We start from the raw sequence: 20,067 nt of genomic DNA on the forward strand, positions 1-20,067 counted from the left end.
AAAGAACAACACGAGAGCATAATTACTTCCCCATTTGTTTCTGTTTATTGTCAGGTATAATAACTTGTACATTACAAAGAAATGACTTGTAGAACCAAAGGGGCAATGCTATACTTGGAATAAATGAAGAGGTTTGCAGAGTATCATAGTTGGGTTAGGTCTGGTTCCACTGGGAATGCAACACTGTGTGAGTGACATGAGGCCAGACGAATGGAAAGGAAGACTGAAGAGTGATCCCTGATTGTATCGCCAGTTAGTTTACCGCACTACTGAAGCTGTAGACAGAGGAGGCATTACAGAGCCTGCTGGTGTCTCTGCTATGCCAGGTATTTCATCACATATATTTTCCTCCTGAAGCTGATAACCAGGGGACGGGAAACATGTTGCGGCCCATTATACCAGGGATTAGAATATGTGGTGGCTGGAGACATACAGTAGAGTACAATAATGGACTCTCAGCTCCACACAGGGAGACGTTGTTTGGTTCTGTTTCGAGGCTGATCCTTCGCTCCTCAATACAGGCAGAGCCACTGTGGCGTGCGAGAAAATGTATCCACTACAATGGGCCGGGGGAGCCATAATGGCGGTCGTGGGAGTAACTGTGGGCGAAGACTCCGTTCCACTGGCTACAATCAGAGCATGTTTTAAAAACACACAGCGGTGCATCTTCACCCTGCTCACTAATCCAAGAGCGACGGCGAGCCCTCGCCACAATGACGGACCCATTATGTGTGAAACATGGACACGTACAGTAGAGTTTTCAAAATGGGATACATTTGCATCACAATCGCATCCTTAAAAGCGTGATCCAACTGCTTTACTGCTCATGGCAAAACAATGATAAATAAATGGTAATAAATTAGATCATAAATAACCCAATAAATAAACAAATGAATACAGTAGAATCATAAATAGCTGTGGTCTACACAAATGTGTGCATGGAGACTTTTTGCAGACAGTTTTTCCTGTACAGTACCACACAGCAGCCGTATAGGTGCCGGCTACAGTGATGTACATGTCAATCCTTTCCTCACTGGTCATTGCAGAGGAGGTACACGCACAACTGTGTGCGCGCGCGCACACACACACACGCACACGCGCACACACACACACACACACACACGCACACACACACACACACACACACTCATAAAGTCAAGGTTAGCAGAATCAACATGATAATTTAAACAGGGAAGAGTAAAATTACATAATAAATAGTCCCCCCCCCCCCCCCCCCCCCCTCCCTACCCCCGTCCCATCCCCCTGTGTATGCAGGTGACTGACTTTCTGTATAGGCCAGCGGGGAGCACAGATGCACCCTGGCACCGTTCATTTGGGCCAGGTACTCTCCTTCCAGCAGCAAGTCTCTCCTGATGCATCATGCTAAACAAACCTCCTCCAACGAGATGGAATATACAGTGCATAGTTTACAAAGCCGGAACTCAAGAGACTTTACATCTATACAGACAAACCTATACAATACAATTTTTATCATTAAAAAAAAAGTTCTTTTTTTTCTTCTTCTCCCTATTTCATCAGCCGACCTCTCCTTTGTTCGAACTTCTGTTGATCTCTGTGCTTCAATGGAACGGAAGTCTTTGGGGAGACGAGTACATGATAAGGGGAAAACAAACTGAAATGTACAGCAAGCCGTCAACGTGTCCTCTTTTTGTCTTCTATTCAGCTCCTATTGTTAGGGTATATATATATGTATTTATATAGTATATCGTTTTTTTTAATGGATTCATTTTTGGTTGCGTTGTGAAGGAAGAGAAAGAAAGTGCTAACATACAGCGAGATTTGTTCTTTGGGCTCTACCAAACTGAATTTTGCGACGCGTGGTGAACCATTTCCATTTAATACCTTGTTTACGTGAAGACATGAACAGTGACGGCAAATTTCATAGTAATGTGCTATTTCTCCTGTTTGATCCGGGCTCTGTGTTTGGAGAGAGATAATGGTCTCGGGTCGAGGAGTTTGGGGCCCCCGGACTGTACAGCATACGGCTCCGAGGAGGGCTTGGTAAAGATCACGACTGAACCAGAGCACAGTAACATGTAACGGGACTCCTGTTTGTGTGTGGCGCTCAGAAGCCGGGGCTGTCGTAGCTGCTGCGGCTGTAGTAGCTGTGGTGGCTGCGGGAGCGACTCTTGCTGCGGCTCCAGCTCCGGCTCTGGCTGCGGCTCCAGCTCCGGCTCCGGCTTCTGCTGTGGCTCCGGCTGTGGCTCCGGCTGTGGCTCCGGCTGCGGCTGTAGCTGCTGTAGCTGCGGCTGCGGCTGGACCGCGACGGGCTGCTGTCGTAGCTGGACGACGAAGGGCTGGGCCGGTAGTACGGGATCGGCCGCTTCCGAGCACTGGGGAGAAGAGAGAGGGGGAGAGGAGAGAGGGGGAGGATGGAGCGTTAGACCAGACGCCAGACCAGTTTGTCAAGGTCATGGCCTTTGTCTGGCACTGATGTTAAACACATGATGTGTTAAGACAAGATTTAGTTGGTTGAGAGCCGATCAGTGTTAGACTACAGAAGTGGTGGATTGATGATCTGAAAGAGAGCAGCTACACGGGTTAAAAACAAATAGTGCAAGCTGTTTAATCACACACACACACACTCACTTTGCAGAGAAATGCATGTCGTTAGTTTAAGCTTAAGCATAAATTGCCTTGTTAAGAGCCACCCTGGAAGTGCTTCCTGTAAGGTAATTAGCTGTTAGTTTCCTAAAGAACCTCGTCTTCTCAGTGGAGGCCAACACCCAGAGAAATGGTGGAGTCAACAGTGCGGGGAGAGATAAACGCTATCAAGGTATCCCCGCTGCTACAAGGTGTGTTTCACCTTGTCATTTCAGCGGCGTGCAGATAACGCAGCCGAAGCTTTTTGTCTTTCGCGTCTGCCTTGGGAATCCACAGCCTGCGCGATGGAGATATCCTCTAAAATAAACCTTGATAGCGTTTTAATCTCCCCGTGTTACAACATTAGTGCAGAACCGCAGAGGGGTGTAGCTTTCGAGCTGGTGTGAGTTTCTTTGTGTCAATTTGAATGAAGCAGCAGCAGAAAGAGGACAGAAGAAGAAGAAGAAGAAGAAAAAAACAGGAGGAGGCCAGGTTTACTCAGGCGGAGCTCTGATGGTTTGCTGTTCAGCTTCAGGAGTCGGACTACTCGGATCCTGCTGCGCGGCAACTGTTACCGTGGTAACTAGCCTGCGGCGGCTCTGTTCAACAGCATCCCGTCTGTCTTGTGAGGCAGGACCTTAAGGACTGGAGTGAGAGATGACAAGGTACACACATTTGACCCATGTCTATTAACGCTTCTGTGAGAGGGGAGAGAGGCGACGTGAACACCACACAAAGAAATCAGCAGATCAAGAAAGCTTAATAAATCAATACAGATGTGTCTTGGCGTTTGTTATCATACTTTTTGTATCTGTTTTGTGCCTTTTTTGTTACGTGCACTCGGCCACCAGTTTATTAGGTACAGCAAGTTAAAAGTACCTAATGAATCCTAAATGAATAACCCATTCAGGAGGCTTCTAAAGTTCAGTGTTTGTTGAGACTGTTTTAGAGAACTTCATGGTCATTTTGCGGGCTGTAGTTTGTGGTGCTGTTGAACTGTATTTCCTGAGAGGGGTGTCTCTGTTATTCAGTCGCATTGATTTGAATGCATTGAAACACCTGCCGGTGAAACACAATACAGTTCAACAGCACCACAAACTACATCCTGCAGGTGCCGATCAGGGCTGAAAAGAAAGGTCTTCCTCCACATGTTTTCAGAGTAAAGAAACAACAACAAGAAATCCTTTTATCTGTTTTTATGTCGAGTTAGTATTCTCCAAAGTCAGACTTGACCGTCAATCCTCTGATTAAGGAGGTAAAGGACCGGCCTCTCTCAAGGAAAGACAACACTATTATAGGCTTATTGCATTAACATTGCAGCGATTTACAAAAAATTCTAATATTTTGTTTTGTATAATTACTGTGGAAGTAACCAACTTCATCATAGCTACATGATATTAATGTAGGCAAACAGGACATACTATTTTCTGTTTCACTTCATAGTGTCCCCCTAACCTAAACCCTATGTAAACACCTCATTGGCTAATGCATGCAGTATTTCATTTCTGCTCTTTAAAGGATTAAATGGATCTGAATGTGGTTCTTACAATTTCCACTTGTGAGTTAAAGCAGGAACAAATTCCCCTCGTTTTATTTCCTTTTGCTTGTCATTGTAGTAATTTGCGGCTGTAGAAGAGCGACGTTTGCTCCGGCGTGAGTGCGCTCCAGTTAAATGATGGGAAACGTTTTAACTGCAGAGCGTAACTTACCTCCAGCAAAAAGTGTGTCACGTTAAAGTGCTGTTATTTCCAGACGTATGAAAGCTGAAAATAAAATTCAACACAAACAAACTGTCTCGTTGGAGGCGCGTTACTCTGTGTTCTGCTGGAAGAAAGTCCACACAGCAGATGAGTTGTGGGGGGAAAAAAATGTATGAGCAGATAAATAATCTTTACAACACATTAGGAGGAGGTTTATGATGCTGGACTGCTGCGTTACCTGGTGATCCTGCGAGCCTCCATGAAGCTGGGCGAATCTCTTCTCCTCTTGCGAATGGGCGAGTAGCTGCGTGAGCGGCGGCGAGCTCGGCTGTCGGTGTCGGAGCGGTTGGGGCTGTCCTTCTCTCTGCGTGACACACAGGACGCCATCAGAACAGCGACAGCAAAGCACAGTAGAAAGAAGAGTGTGACAGAGAAAGGAGGTTTCACCTGGAGTTGTTCTGTCTGTTGTGTGGGGACTTGGCCTTGCTGGGGCCCCTGTCTCTGGAGGCGGAGCGCGAGGACGAGTGCCCGCTGCTCCAGGAGCTGTTGCGCTGCCGGAGGTTGGGCTTGCTCCGGGACTCCTCTTTCTTCCTGCCCGACGACGCGTGTGGGTGGTGTCCCGGAGACGCCGACGGGCTCCGGTGGTGTGCCTGACCCCGACTGGAGCGGTGGTGGCGCTTGGAAGAGTGGCCGCCTTTTGTCCTGGGGTGATGGGAAGTGTAATGCAGCAGATGTCAAATGGTTGTCTCTCAGTGGTGCAGCTAAAGTGAAAAGATGGGGGAAGTCGTGCGGCGAGAGACAAACTTACTTTCTCTGACGACGAGAGTTCCTCGCTCTGTGGGTGGGGTTGCGCTGGGAGTGGGCCGAGTCGCTGCTGTGAGCAGGGGAGCGGGAGGTCTTATTCTGGCCTCTCTGGCTCCCTCTCCTCCCTGTCGCCTGGGTGACGGAGCTCCCCACAGCTGTGTTCCTCCCATCCACACTCCCAGCCTCTCCTGACGCGCACATCTGTCCCGCTTGGCTCCTGCTGGGGGCGCTGTGGAGCCTGTGCTCTCTCAGCAGAGTGGACTGGATGCCTGCAGAGCTAGCGGTCAGCAGACGGAGCTTCTGTAGAAAGAAATGATGACCAACAAAGGAAAAAAAAAAAAAAAAAAGAAGAAGAAAGAAAACAAAAAAAGAAAAAAAGGACAAAAAGAGCATTAGAGTGTTTCCAGGTTGGTGATTGAGCGCTACGGTGTACTTGCCAAAAGAAGGTAAACATCTAAAAGAAAAAGGTCTAGGTTTTCTCCATATGGCTTATAGATAGTCCTCTATGGTGCAGCGCATGCAATACTTGGCATGCAAAACCATAATGAGTTGAAGAAATCATAATCGCAAAAACAAACAAAAAAACTAGGAGGAGGAAGAGAGGGAAAAAAATTTAAACAAAACTGTGAACCAAATAAGTTAAAGAGCAAAGGCAGAAAGTACAGAGCTACAGATTTTGTAGAGTAGAAAAAGAGGACTTCTTCAGAGTTTTTTTTTTCTTTTTTTTTTTAGTAATGGTTAAAAAAAATGAAACAAAACAGAAAGAGAAGACAACTTGACGGAACATCACAGAAATGGAAGGAACAAAATAAAGATCACAATTATTGAATCAATCGAATCAGAAAACAAATCGTCTGCTACTCAATTTTTCTCTTTCTGGATTTTTTTTTCCTGAAGACAATTGCTGAGATGTGAACAGCGACCCATTTTCTTTGTTTTTTTTAATGGTTACTCTTGTTTAACTCCCTTCTGGTTAACATCCACTTACCAATAAAGTGGTATTCCCTCCTTTAGTAGGTAAGGTATGAAGAAAAGGGAAAAGTGGGGCAACATAAGTGCATCATTAGATTCACAAAATGCAAGAGAAAAAGACACAAAACCCTTCCCTGCCAGTGACTCATGAGACAATGCATGGAAATCAATGGAAAAGAACTCAAAAGCAAAGAGGAAAACCACAATGTGCAGGGAATCCCTCACACAGAGAGTAAATCCTCTGGGCCCAGCCACCTTCCTAAACATCAGAGAACAACTGGCTGGCGAGAGTTTGAGGTATTTTCTTCACCATTTTTCCTCTCCATGTAGTATCTACCGCAGGGCAGGTGTTATTTTACTGCCCGACACGTTTACAGGCTGCAGTAACGGCCTTGGCTTCTACTGGGTACCATTTGTGTTTGTGCTCACAGGCTCCCTGATACAGGGCACCTGTTTACACAATAGCCAACTCTTCTGTTAATGTAGTTCCAGGGAGCTGTCGCTACATATAACAACAGTGAGCCTTGCACTGAGATTGGCTTGGGTTCAACCACATTTCATAGCATTCAAAGGGAATTGTTTGGGTGAGTGACTAATGTTAAAACCCCAGAAAAGCATGTGGTCAGTGAAAGGTCAGTAAAATTGCATCTAACTGATAAAACAATACAAATGTGATTTGATCCTTTGGGATTTTAAAGTGAAAGGCTACTTTTAGACTCACGAAAGGACTCAATTAACTTGAAGCTAGCAGCTTTCAAAATGACCACTGTCTTAAAGGATAAGGCGGGCAATACTCTGTATTTCAAATGTGTTTAAAGCTGTATAAAATAGTTTATTTTTTAATGTTAATATATTCATATTTACTTCAGTTTGAGTGACCTTTGCTAAAAAACTACGGTGCCCAGATGTTTAAGGAATATATATCGAGCCTTACCTGGAGCAGCTAGCTTGGCTCTATGGATGGAAGTGTCGGTCGTCTGGTCCAATTTTGGACTAGACTGAAATATCTCAACAACTATTGGATGATTTGCCATGTAATTTAATACAGACGTTCATGAAACCCTCTGACGTTGGTGATCCTCTGGTCTAGTGCCAGCATCAGGTCAAATTCATTTTGTTCAATATTTTGGTTTATGACCAAATACCTGCAAAACTAATGACTTCCCCATCAGTCTCAGCTGTATTTTGTGGTTATTGCGAATTAGCTAATGTTGTAACATGGTGAGCATTATACCTGCGTAACATCAGCATGTTCGCATTCTCATTTTGAACATGTTAGCATGCTAACGTTAGCATTTTACCTCTAAGGACCGCTTTGTTTAGCTTTACTGAGCCACTAGCTGTAGACTCTTAGTCTTGGTTAATAATAAAACTACATATTTGTGACCCATTTTTAAAATTGTACATCTTCAGTGGGAACTTATATTGCTAATAGTAGCAAAGTCAGAAAGTATTGACTGAGCAACAAACCAATGCTGATTTAGGTATTTTTTTAAGGGATTTGCTCATAGTGAGAAAAAACATGTAATGAGTAATGCCAGCCTTATCCTATAATCTGTGTTTGGTAGAGGGTGAGTTAAAACATATTCCCAACCTCTATTTTAAGCATTCAATAAAAATAGAAACTGGACGAGTGCTTCAGTGGGAGTTAGGGGCTGAGACTTGTGATGCACAGTTATACACTGCTCATTGTAAGCAGGTCATAAAAAGAGAGTCAATCTCCAACAGCCGTCTTTGTTTGAAACCAAATACAGCTGTCTCTCTCTCTCGCATGCATTACAATATGCAGTCTGAACGGCTTCGTGATCTGAGGAACAACAAAAGCACCGACTGGCCGCTGCAGAAAGAAGAGCCGTTCTCCACTAGAGAGAAGACAACTAAGCGGTATAATAAGAAGACACACAACCACTGGTGCTTATGACAAGTTGTTAGAAACAGTCGTGGAAATCAATATGGTGAAAATCATAAGACGGATGTACTAATTCACCAACAGACAGAGAGATGCTGGACAAACAGGAATGCATTCTACCAAAACAGAAAGAAAACAAAACTGGAGAAAGAAATGGACCTGGAAGATAGAGCAGGATATTGGACTTCAGAATGAAGTTAAGGAGGAAAGAGAAAAACCAGAGCTCTACGTAATCCAATCATAATTGATGAAGTAAAATCAATTTGGTTAGAGATTTGGTAAATAACAGAGAGAGAGAGAGAGAGAGAGAGAGAGCGAGAGAGAGAGAGAAACATTGACGTCACTCAGGCTAGGGTGCTTGTCACATTCTCATCTGCATAAAGATCACGTGCGTAGGCAAAGCGTTACCTACCTTCCATTTCAATCAGTGACACGTATGCAATATCAACAAAAAAAAGGAAAGAAAGAAAAAAAGAAAAAAGGAGAAAGGAATGTTCTCCGCAGCGAAATGGGAAAAAGACAATGACCTCTTTTAGTATCAAAGCTACATACGGTGTCCAGAGACTAAGGAGAAATAAACAAACCAAAAAGTACAAAGAAAATAGAGGGGAGAAAACAAAACAAAAATAAAAATCCAGATGGAATTCAAATCAAACTAAAACAAAGGATGAAATCTATAAACTACATGATTTGCTTTGTCTTTTTCGCTTGTACAAATGCAGCCATATTTGTATCAAAACGGGAGGGGAAGTGGGGGAGGGGGTGATAGAGGTAAGTGGATAGAGTTAATTATCATATTAGTGGACATCCATGTCGAGTAGACTATAGCTATAGGAGAAAGGGAGGGGGAGGGGGAGGAGGAGGAGGAGGAGGAGGAGGAGGGGGGCGGGGAGGGAGGAGGACATGCAGAGCTGGCAGATGTGAGAGATATACGTGGGAAGAAAAAGGCCGGGACAACAAGAGGTGAGACGTGAGTCACACATGACACAGATGAACAGGTATGAGAGGAAGAGGAGGAGGAGGAGGAGGAAGGGCAGAAGAGTGTTAGAGGGGCGGTCACTGCGAAGATGGACAACTAGAGAGTCAGCACATTTGAAAGGGACCCCAGTCACATTTTGGCCCTGGTCTTCTTCAGTATAGCACCACTTCTCTACTCTGTACTGTAGGGCAGCTTTCTTCCAGGCAATCTCTTTGACTTATGTATCACTGTAAACACAGGTACGGTGAGCGAGAGAGAGCCCAAGGAGCTTTGTCAAATCTGCTGTTCAAACTGTTAACGCCAACGGGAGGGGGGAGCTTACGCTCAAAGTGGCTTGGGTCCCTTTAAAATAACAATCATGTTAATACATGTGTGAGTTGTCCTATAGTTATTTTTCAAGAGTCCATGTACGTGTGTTTGAAGTGTTTGAAGACATCTATTAATAATGAGCAAGAGGACGACTGGCCCAGTTTGGGACAGGCTCATTCACTGTGTAGGAGAGAGTCCTGGATGCTTCCCGTCTGTGCGCTGCTCTTTATCAGATTTAGGGAGGTTCAGCACATGCATTTACCAAACCAGCCGCACGGGCCTCAAAACATATATCGGAAAGCACTTCAGATGAAAGATCAATCTCGTCTTTGTGCATCTTGTCCTGGTCAATGTTTCAGTGCTGCGTCTTCTGTGAATAATTCTGTTGCAACCCAGCCGTGATGGACCAGAGAGCAGTAAACACCCGGGAGGCTCCCAACAGACCACCATGACCCGCAAGGTGAGGGTCACATGACAGGAGCTAGCATCTGCTAGCATGTTTACTGCTGTGTACTGACCGTGGGTTTGACAAGGTTGTTTTGTGACTTTTTATTTAAAATAAAGAAAATGGTACAAAAGATGGATACATCTGTCGAGTCTCCTGTAAACGTCCACTTTATCTATGATTGGTGGGAAGTTGAGTTTTTTTGCTTTGCCCCCATTGGTCAAATGGAGCAGCAAGGAGCCCATTTCACCCTTAAAAGCAAACTCGTACACGCTGCACGAAGCTGAGATTTACGCTTTCATGAAAATATGTTCAGTTTTTCCAGAGCGAAGGCTTCAAGGAGAAGGACTAACTCGTTTTTTTAGCAAACGCATGTCTTGCTTAACTTCTCCACCGCCGATAAAGAGCAGTGCACAGGCTTTTCTACGGGAAGCGTCCGGGAGTGTCCCCCATGTTGCGGATGAGACCGTTCCAAAACGGGGCTAGAGGACGACTACAGGAACACAAACTGAGATGATATACAGTGGATACGGAAAGTATTCAGACCCCTTTAAATTTTTCACTCTTTGTTCCATTGCAGCCATTTGCTAAAATCAAAAAAGTTCATTTTATTTCTCATTAATGTACACTCAGCACCCCATCTTGACAGCTGCAGGGGCAGGACGACTGGTTGCAATTGAAGGAAAGATGAATGCGGCCAAGTACAGAGATATCCTGGAAGAAAACCTCTTCCAGAGTGCTCTGGACCTCAGACTGGGCCGAAGGTTCACCTTCCAACAAGACAATGACCCTAAGCACACAGCTAAAATAACAAAGGAGTGGCTTCGGAACAACTCTGTGACCATTCTTGACTGGCCCAGCCAGAGCCCTGACCTAAACCCAATTGAGCATCTCTGGAGAGACCTGAAAATGGCTGTCCACCAACGTTCACCATCCAACCTGACGGAACTGGAGAGGATCTGCAAGGAAGAATGGCAGAGGATCCCCAAATCCAGGTGTGAAAAACTTGTTGCATCATTCCCAAGAAGACTCATGGCTGTACTAGCTCAAAAGGGTGCTTCTACTCAATACTGAGCAAAGGGTCTGAATACTTATGACCATGTGATATTTCAGTTTTTCTTTTTTAATAAATTTGCAAAAATTTCTACATTTGTTTTTTTCTGTCAAGATGGGGTGCTGAGTGTACATTAATGAGAAATAAAATGAACTTTTTTGATTTTAGGAAATGGCTGCAATGAAACAAAGTGAAAAATTTAAAGGGGTCTGAATACTATCCGTACCCACTGTATATAGTATATATATATATATACACAACCAGAGCTGCTGTACAGAACATTTGCTAAACCACACAACTGCTGCAGTAAAGTCAAACTTCAGTGGAATCCAGGATCTGTCACACATGACCATCCCCGAGCGGAGATTTCGGTTTGGGGATTATCACGAAAGAAGTATTTTAGCTTTTGGTGGAGATTAACAAGAATGGCAACATCGCTTTACGCTACAAAGATGCTGCTTATGAAACGGGCGAGCCAATTAAATGCTCCCCTCTCGCCACATCCCAACTGAATGGCTCTAACGGACGTGATCAAAGAAGACCTCCCTTGCCATTCTCCACTGGCCCGAGCAGATGGAGTAGAAACAAACGCCAGGGACAGAGGAGACACTGCCACCGATAGGGGCAACATGCACGTGGACATGGCAGAGTAAAACAGTAGAGAGGAGCGTGTGTTTAACTCCTGGTGGTTTGGCAGGAGCTGTCGGGACGCCTGGAGGAGAAGAGGATCTATCACTGAGCAGAGCATGTGCTTGAGAAGAAAGACAACTGTATTGACAAGAAGAAACTATTACACATACCCAGTTAACCTACTTGGTCCGGTTCCAAAGCATTTGAGTGCTTTTTATATAAACGAGACAGAAAGATTTGGGCATTTATTCATGGGCAAATACCACTTAATACTTTTGATAAGGAAAAAAAAGAAACAGTAATGAATGAAATAAGCAGAGAGAGAGAAAGACCAGATAAGACCTCAGAGACACATGCAAGCTGGAGGAGAAAATAGAAGACATCCCTTTTGTCCCATTTGGATGCATATTCAACAGAGACAGATGGTTTCACAAGTGATCCCTACAGTCTAAGTGTCTTTTGTTTCGCTCTCAACATAATCGGCCGTCATTCTGCCGTAGCTCCGGTGATCCATTTACCGTATGGAATAGCAAGGTTGTTTCCATTATAGCAGGAATGGATTTAAAACTCAGTGTCTTCGAGGTAATCAGAGACAAACAGAGAGGCTTACTTTCAAAAGAGCCAAAACAAACAAGGAGCAGTTCCATATTAAACACGTAGAGGGGAATAAATATGATTTATAACACTCCAGGAGCCTATTGTGGACAATATGTGGAGGTTTATTTGAAGATTTCATTACTCAGAGGGTCCACCCTGTGTCGTCATTGTAATTCATTAACACAACATCGTTTCTGTGGGAGATTTAAAATGCCTACATAAAAGAAATCAGATTGAACAAAGAAATACAGTGAAATACAACACACATTAACTGTGTCATGATCAAATGAATGTGTTAAAAGGAAAGTGATTTAGCTAGTGCTATTGATTCTAAATTGAGTCACATTCTGACTGTTTCTGATGGATGTGTGATGCGTGTTCATTTGAAGAAAGAAGGCGGCTCCCTCATGACAACGCTGTAGTTTCCTTTAGTGCTGGCAGGTCTCTGCTGCTCTCTGCTGGACAACTCTGAAATGCAATACACCGTTGCACTTTGTTTTCTGTGTTGAGATTAGATCTTAACGACACAGCACAATGGGAAATACAATTTTAATATTAGAATCAGGTAAAATATTCAAGTGTTTTCGATGACTCATCTTGAACTCGGCGGTTACGTAAATATATTAAATCAAATGTGATTTTGGAAAAAATAGCTAACCCGCCCATCACATGTAACCGCACAAGACTGTTAACTTGTAGGTATCTAGTGTGAGGAATTTAAGTTTAAAGCGCTCCTAGCGATGGATATTATGTGTTACAATATGTTTACTTGTAGAAGGTTTAAACTAAAGGGAGAGTTACTGAATTTGTTGTGCACTATGAGAAACCAGAGAATTTATGACACCGCCATAAAGTCAGAGAGAGGGGGATGTTGCTGAAGACTTTCTGAGCACAGCCTTCAAGAAGGGGGGTGAATTGGTCAAGGAAGTGGCCGACTGAAGTCCGAAGGGTTCAGCCAATCACTGAGCTGATCGATGGGCTAAGGAATGTGTAATATGAGACATTTCAGAGACTTTGGAGAGACAAAGAAACTGTGAATCCCCGGAGATAATCAGACCTCATCTGGACCATGAGGCGGACACACCAGTCTGTCGTGTGGTGCGGATGGGGCCTCTATTTCATGAAATATTACTATTGATAGTGTAATTCAGTTTGTAAGTGCATTTGCTTTTGTTAGTATATTAAATTCCTTTTGATTTAAACTTCAACCAGCTGATTCGGCCATGCTTAATGATGGAAGAAAGAGAGCAGGGGGGGGGCTGCCTCTTCCCCTTTGCATGCTTCTTCTCCTCTGAACAAGGAGGGGGGCTTTTTCCTTTACCTTTTGTTTGAGAAATTTTGAACATAACACTAGCAGTGCAATATCTAAAAAGGAGGCGTGTGTTTGGATTTCAGCAAGCGAACACTTTGTTTTCAACAAATGTTGAGGAAATAAATTACTAAATTAACCCTTAAACTTTTCCTTGTATAATTTGATTTAAATCCTTCTTTTAACTATTGTAATATTCTGTTTCCTGTGGAAATATGTCACATTACAGGAACTAAAGATGCTCTGATTTCCCTTTAACTGTGACTTTAATATCCATTAATTGCGTTATAAGACTAAAAGCAATATAATTGTCCCGTTTGATTTGATTTGCTTTTATTTAGGCATTTTAAATCTTCCATACAGCCCAGCTGTACCTTGCAACAATTCATTTTTGCATGCTAGGATCAAGACTTTCCATAAGTAATTGGATTTGTCAGTTCCAGGAGAAATGGCAGATTGTTGTCACTTTGAAGCGCCCTCAGACGTGTAATTGTGACTCTTGCAGCATTGGCTAATTACGACTTTATCTGCAGTAAAACTTGGAGGTTATCATTCCCAATAGACACATTTTTCTGTGATATTTCTTCACAGGCATGGACCTTTGTGGGGGAGCAAATGTCTGAAGTAGTCATACCTGTCCCTGGCTCAACTTTCTTTTTATTTCTATCATGCCTTAGCAGGCACCCGCTCTGCAGAAACAACACATCTTTTTGCTCCTTCATTTGGAAATGTGTGCGGCTCATATTTCCACCCGAGGTGCAGTATGCGATTGTTGACTGAAGAGAACCACTAGAACCTCTCTTGTCTTTGCTCCCTCCCTCTGTTACCGGCAAACAACAAGAAAAAAAAACGAAAGGAAAAACAAGACGGCAGAGGAGTCAAAGAGAACCGGAAACAAAGCAGCAGGAGCGGCAAGTTTTTTTTACACAGGACAGGAGTGTCTTTTACACGTCAAAAAGAATAATAGTAATAATATAAACTGGCCTACAAGCTAGGAATAACTGATAACAGAATGAAAGAAAATGTTTCAATATCAAAACAAGGTGAGAATTCATGTCAACCAACACAAAAAAGGGAGCAAGATCAAACTCATTTGTAGAGACTGTGGCAGATACTGTATATCGTTGGCGTGGGTGAGGGGGGAGGGGAGGGTGTGTGAACAAAATAGAGGAGATTACATACATCGTGCCCTTTCTCGCCCTCGCCGTGGTTGAGTCTGCCGGCCTTGCCGTTGCGGCTCCGCTGGGTGTGGTCCCCGTTGTGCCACGCGGCCGGAGCGTTGGTGCCCGGGGACGGCGAAACGCCCGACGCCTTTTGTCCGTCCATCTTGTGCTTTGAGTTCAGTCTGGAAGAGCAGAGCCACACAGCGACACGCTGGGTAAAGCACAGCCAAAGGAATGTTCATACACTGGGACTTCTGTTGAACTCCATCGGGCCCATACCGAAGCCCTTCACTTTAACTCCCACTCCAAGCAAACTCGAGAAGACGTGATAATTATCCAGTTTGGTTTGCCTAGCACACGCCGTCTGAAACATTGGAGCGATCGTACCAAATATCACTGGGAGAGATGAAGATGGCAGCTGAGTCAACGTGTATAGTTCTACAGAATGAGGTAGTTTACTGTTTCTAGAACAAGAATAAAGCTGCATTGATTTCTGTTTATCTTCAGTGTCTGCACTTGTCGATGTGGTACGACTCTCTCTCTCTCTGATTCCTCTGATGTAGCTCGACTGCCAGCAGCAGAATTTATTTCCTGCTCCAGGCTAGTTTTCTTTTTGTGTTCATTTCAACCAATTTCCTATTTATTCATCTTTATATCATAAAATAACAGATTGTTGTATAATTTCACTTTTTCATGTAGATATTAAAGCGATAGTGTGTTTTGATATGATGGTCTGTTGGGGACGGGGGCAGCAGCAAAATGTTCTTTAGGGGAAAAAAAAGTTCACGTCAGGCAGACGGCCCTCTCCGATGGTGAACTGAAGCCGTTATCTGCTCCTCCATCTGCTCCAGGTAATACACTGACTATGGATGAACACCTCATACAACCCCACTTGAGAAAAGCCGAACAATCCCTTTAAATATTTCACACAAATCAATCAACAGATTGTTCTTCAAGGAATGTATAATGGAGCAGATGCAGGGTAACTCCTCATCTCTGATTGGCTATTGCTCTGAGCATACATGTGATTAATCTGATCCTTTCGGATCTTTCTCTTTGCCGTAAGTGGCAGTAAGTGGCTTGATGAATGTGTGGTATTTTGTGGGGACAATTGGTCCAGTATTGAGGGAAAACACTGCAGATGAAAAAAAAAAGATTGTCAATGTCATGGCTGAATATTTAGCTGATTGCAGCAATGGGGATGTGATGCTAGATGCTTCAGAACAAGCCACAGCGAGACACACAATAACAAACAGAAAGTATGAAGCAGAAGGTAAAGAAAAAGGTTTTATTTCTCTGTAGATACTTTCCATAATAACTTGAATAACAATCTCAGCCCGTCAGTGGCAAAAACACCGGTGAGGAGCTACCCCGAGCGACTTCATTACAGCTGCAGCGTTCTCTCTCAATACTGGACCAATTTCAAAAATTGTTGGTCACTTCGACTCAAAAACAAAAATACCAGTGTTATCTTTTAAGGGAAATTCTTCAAACTTTGATAACGTTGGTTGAACGTGACATAATACTTCATAAATTAAATACTCTGCCCTGTCCTTGGCTTGCTTAGAGAAAGAATAACTTGTATTCGGAGTAGAAATCTAATTAACTGCCCCATTGCACTCTTATTTGCTCGAAAAATAATTGGAATAAATGCCCAATGCTGTTTAACATGTCATAGCAAAAAACAAAACAAACAAATAATAAGATAGGATGTCAGCTGCAATCATACAAATAACACTACATCCAAGACCGGAAACCCAGACATTTCACTAACTACACTATATGGAAAATTCAGCTTTTTAAAAAGAAAAATAAGACGCTCCATGCTCCATAAAATGACAAACGGTGCCACCAGTACAGAGTGATACCACAGCTATTTAATGGGACTTATTATAAGAGGCCCACTGGCATCCTAATATGTCTCCACAGGGCCGAGAGTAAAAGAGAGAGAAAGACAGTCACCAGGGCAACAGCTCGACGGGCAGAGGAGCAATACCAGTGTGTGACGAGACAAAGCCGAGGTGTTCATGCGAGTGTGTGTGCGTGTGTCGAGGAGTCTACCTGGCGGGAGATTTGGAGGTGCTCCGTGTGGAGGACAGGGAGGCGCTACGGGAGCTACAGCAGCTGCCTTGACGCTGTGAACTCCTACTGGGGGTCTCACCGGGGGACCTGATGGATGACGACCAATGGACGCACACGTGCACCACACACACACACACACACACGCATACATGAACATACATAAAGCCATGTGTATGTATGCAGACATCACGGGGGGGACACACACGTGCCACAGCGAGCTCAGTAGTCAATCTCATGATATGTAAAACAGTTCATGCGCTGCCGAACCCTTTCCCATATATATTCTAATCAAGGCGGGGGTGCGCAAGGTGTGGCACGGGAATCGCGTTGGACTCATGGCGCTTGGGAGATGCGCCCTGTGCGTCACAGCATGGCCATTTGCATTCTCTGCGAGTCCGAACCGGAGATAATGGAGGTAAAATACCAATATAAATTTATGAGAGGCCGAACGTGATTCCAATTGGACCCGTTGTTGGGGACAGAGATCATGTGGTTCACTGTGTGGTTCACTGTGTGCAGAGGACAAACCGTGCTTATTCTTACACATTGAACGGTGTGTATGCACATCAGCTGTTACTGATAACCAATGTGAAACAAGCAGACATGTAGGTCTTTCAGCTCAACATTAACATGTAAATGGCATTACAGTGATTCTATGTGCGTCTCACCTCTTTTTCTGTTTGTTCTTGTCTTTGTGTTTGTTCTTTGGGCTGCCCGATCTAAAAACAAATGTGATACGTGAGACAATGAGGCCGTGCACTTTGAAGCATGGGAGACACGCATTCACACCCTTTGTAAAAAAAGAAAAAAAAGGAAACTCAGTGTACCACTCACCCATATGGATTGCATTGTCTTTTGAACAATCAGTAGGCAGAAATGACAATAACACACACCGTACACATATTATGTATGTTATAATGTATTGTGTTTTTTATGTCTTGTTCCATACACACCTGTGTCTCCTCTTTTTCCTGGAGCCAGAAGCAGATCTATAAAAGATAAGAAGAAAAACATCCCACAATCACCATATTGATTAGCTGAAAAATAAATATTCAGTATGATACAAGTGTGCAGCGGGGGCCTGTTCCAACAAGCAGGTGCACTGAGTAATCTGGTTAACCTTCCCAGACAAAAAAGAAAAAGGTATTTTTAAATCCACGTGTCCATGTTCCAGATTTGACGTGGTTCTGGGAATTACTAAACTCGCTTCTTGAAATAAATTCTAGGACATCGGAGGCGGTATTTTGGACAACTGCTGGAGGTTGAATCCAAAATCTATTCTGTGCTGTGTGCCATATTTATATTTACTTTTTTTTTTTTAATATACATTTAAAAAAAACACCTCCAAAGAATGTTGAAACTACGTTAAGTCTCTAAAGGTGTGAAAGCTTGCCAAGCAGTCGAGACTCATTTAGAGTCTAGGTACAGCTAATTACTCATGCAACACATTCAAAGACAAATGTGCACCGACGTATGAATTAAAACGGCATTCTAGATATTACAAACAGACACGGACGCGGGAACATGTTCGAGTTGCCTTGAACGGCAGGAGGATTGTGTATTTTATAAATAAACGGAATATTTCAGCACGTGTTCCAGCCCTCTGAATCCAGCGCATACGTCCATATATGCAGAGGTGTGCACAGGGCGCCCTCACATCAGGCTCTCCCAGCTGGTGTTCTACAGGTGGTGGATGTCACGCTTGGTTTATATTTATCGCCGGTCGTAGAAGATGCTGCTCCCTGTGATGCAGCAGGAACAATACACCGAGGTTCACTTTCCCTCTGACCCTGTATCAGAGCGGACAGTAACGATGGGGAGACCGGCCATTCCTCAGCGCTCAACTGACACATCACCTCCATATCACTTTCACCCTTGTTGCAGTTTCCATGGTGATTAGTGAGAGTTGCTGCTATTTTCCTGAAGAGCACTACCCCGCCCCCCTCCCCCCCCTCTCTCTCTGTTATGTACACCTACAAGCATGCAGTGGAGTGGGAGGCAGTGGCGGGTCAAAGTGTGTTGATTCACTGTAAGGGGAGTAATACAGCTGTCACAGTATGTACATGTGACTCAGAGCTGTGTGGCCCCCGGTAGCAGCCTCGGACTGCTGCATATGAGGCGTTACTCTGGAGAGCTTGTTACGCTACTTCTTCTTCTTCTCTCACACACACTCTGGTCACACCTCACCCTCTACTACCAGGACATAGCAGTTTGGTATATGTGAGATATATGAAGGGCATCAAAATAGACAAAAGCCTTGTTATGTCAAAGTGAGTTGTGTTTTACAAACAAGCAGCGGTATATAGGAATGTTTAGCTCCTCCTATAATGTGAAACCTTAAAAAGGAGACCAGTGAGTGGCAGGAGGCTATACTCTCTGGGGGAGGAACCCTCCATCCTGCCCCCCCCCTTCTCCTCAACATCTATACATTATTCATATACCAACAGTACCTGCATTGCAGAGCTGCTTTGGTGTGAGGGGGAATGGGGGAGGAGAGAGGGCGGGTGGTGCCCGGATGTGTGTGGATGGATGAGAGGTGGGAAACAAGAGCGGGGCAGTGCAGCGATGCTCTCACAAGTGTCTGTTGATGAGCTCTGGCTCTTTACTCTCTTCTTCGTTTGTTTCCTGTCACTCTCACTTTCTTCTTCCCTTCCTTTTCATTTAGTCTCTGCTCCTTTCAGCCTTTCTCTCGCTTGAACCGTCTTTCTTCCTTTCTTTCTTCCCCTTCCTTTTTCTTCTTGTCTTTCCTACTTTCCTTTTTCACTTCCATTTTCTTCCTATCTTTTAGTCTTTCCTCTTTTCCCGTCTTTTTTCACTTCCTTTATCCTTTTCTTCTTGACTTTTTTTCTTGCAATCTTCCCTTCCTTTTTATTCTTTTAGTCTTTCCTCCTTCCCTTTCTCTTTCCTTTTCTTCTTTTCATTCTTCCTTTACTACATTCTTTCCATTTTATATCCTTTTCTCCTTTTCTCTTTCTTCCTATGTTTCCTCCTTCCCTTCCCTTTTCTTCTTGTCTTTCTTTCACAGCCATCACTGTGAAGGCAACAGTTGATAAACCCTTGAAAAGTCACACTTTCTTTCTTGTGATGACATGTCAGTGATGACACTCACACACAGCCTGTACACACTCACCTGTCTCGCTTGTGTTTCTTCCCACTCTTTTTCTTCTTGTCTCTGTGAGTGGGTGAGGAGCTGCCAAACCTTTTGGTGGAGAGAGGGGGAGAATTTGCAAAAATGCAAAATGAGGCTCAGATCGCTGCTGACTTCTGTCTTCTCGCTCATCATTGTTACGATACATCACACGGGGGACTGTTAGTAAAGGTGACATCCTATAGTAGCTCAGCTGATTTTTCACTGTTTGTCCCCCGCTCCATTCATCATCTGCCTCTCCCTTCTTATTCTTTCTTCTCTTTTGCATCAATGTAGCAGTTCCTTCTCTCTCTCTCTCTCCCTCCCTCTCTCCCCCTCTCTCTCTCTCTCTCTCTCTCTCTCTCTCTCTCTCTCTCTCTCTC

At 43.9% G+C, this 20,067-nt stretch overlaps 1 protein-coding gene across 6 annotated transcripts in view; it reads right to left on the reverse strand.

The window, feature by feature from the left end:
* Positions 1-1,987: 1,987 nt before the first annotated feature.
* The window catches only part of srrm3 (serine/arginine repetitive matrix 3), a 68,778-nt gene continuing 50,698 nt past the window's right edge, over positions 1,988-20,067 (reverse strand). For 2 of the 6 annotated variants that reach the window (XM_031857403.1, XM_031857402.1), the window contains exons 6-14: positions 19,688-19,756; positions 17,511-17,546; positions 17,226-17,276; positions 16,537-16,644; positions 14,495-14,657; positions 5,113-5,408; positions 4,752-5,006; positions 4,543-4,668; positions 1,988-2,354 (exon numbers count right to left, since the gene is read on the reverse strand). In XM_031857403.1, the coding sequence (XP_031713263.1) occupies positions 2,087-2,354; positions 4,543-4,668; positions 4,752-5,006; positions 5,113-5,408; positions 14,495-14,657; positions 16,537-16,644; positions 17,226-17,276; positions 17,511-17,546; positions 19,688-19,756 (1,372 nt within the window). In that variant the 3' untranslated portion in view covers positions 1,988-2,086. Of the gene's footprint in view, positions 2,355-4,542; positions 4,669-4,751; positions 5,007-5,112; positions 5,409-14,494; positions 14,658-16,536; positions 16,645-17,225; positions 17,348-17,510; positions 17,547-19,687; positions 19,757-20,067 lie in introns of all 6 variants that reach the window. The other 4 variants (XM_031857407.1, XM_031857404.1, XM_031857408.1 and 1 more) reach the window with 4 other exon arrangements.

The sequence above is a fragment of the Anarrhichthys ocellatus genome, unplaced genomic scaffold (genome assembly GCF_004355925.1).
Source record: "Anarrhichthys ocellatus isolate YVR2014 unplaced genomic scaffold, GSC_Weel_1.0 scaffold18, whole genome shotgun sequence".
NCBI lineage: Eukaryota > Metazoa > Chordata > Actinopteri > Perciformes > Anarhichadidae > Anarrhichthys > Anarrhichthys ocellatus.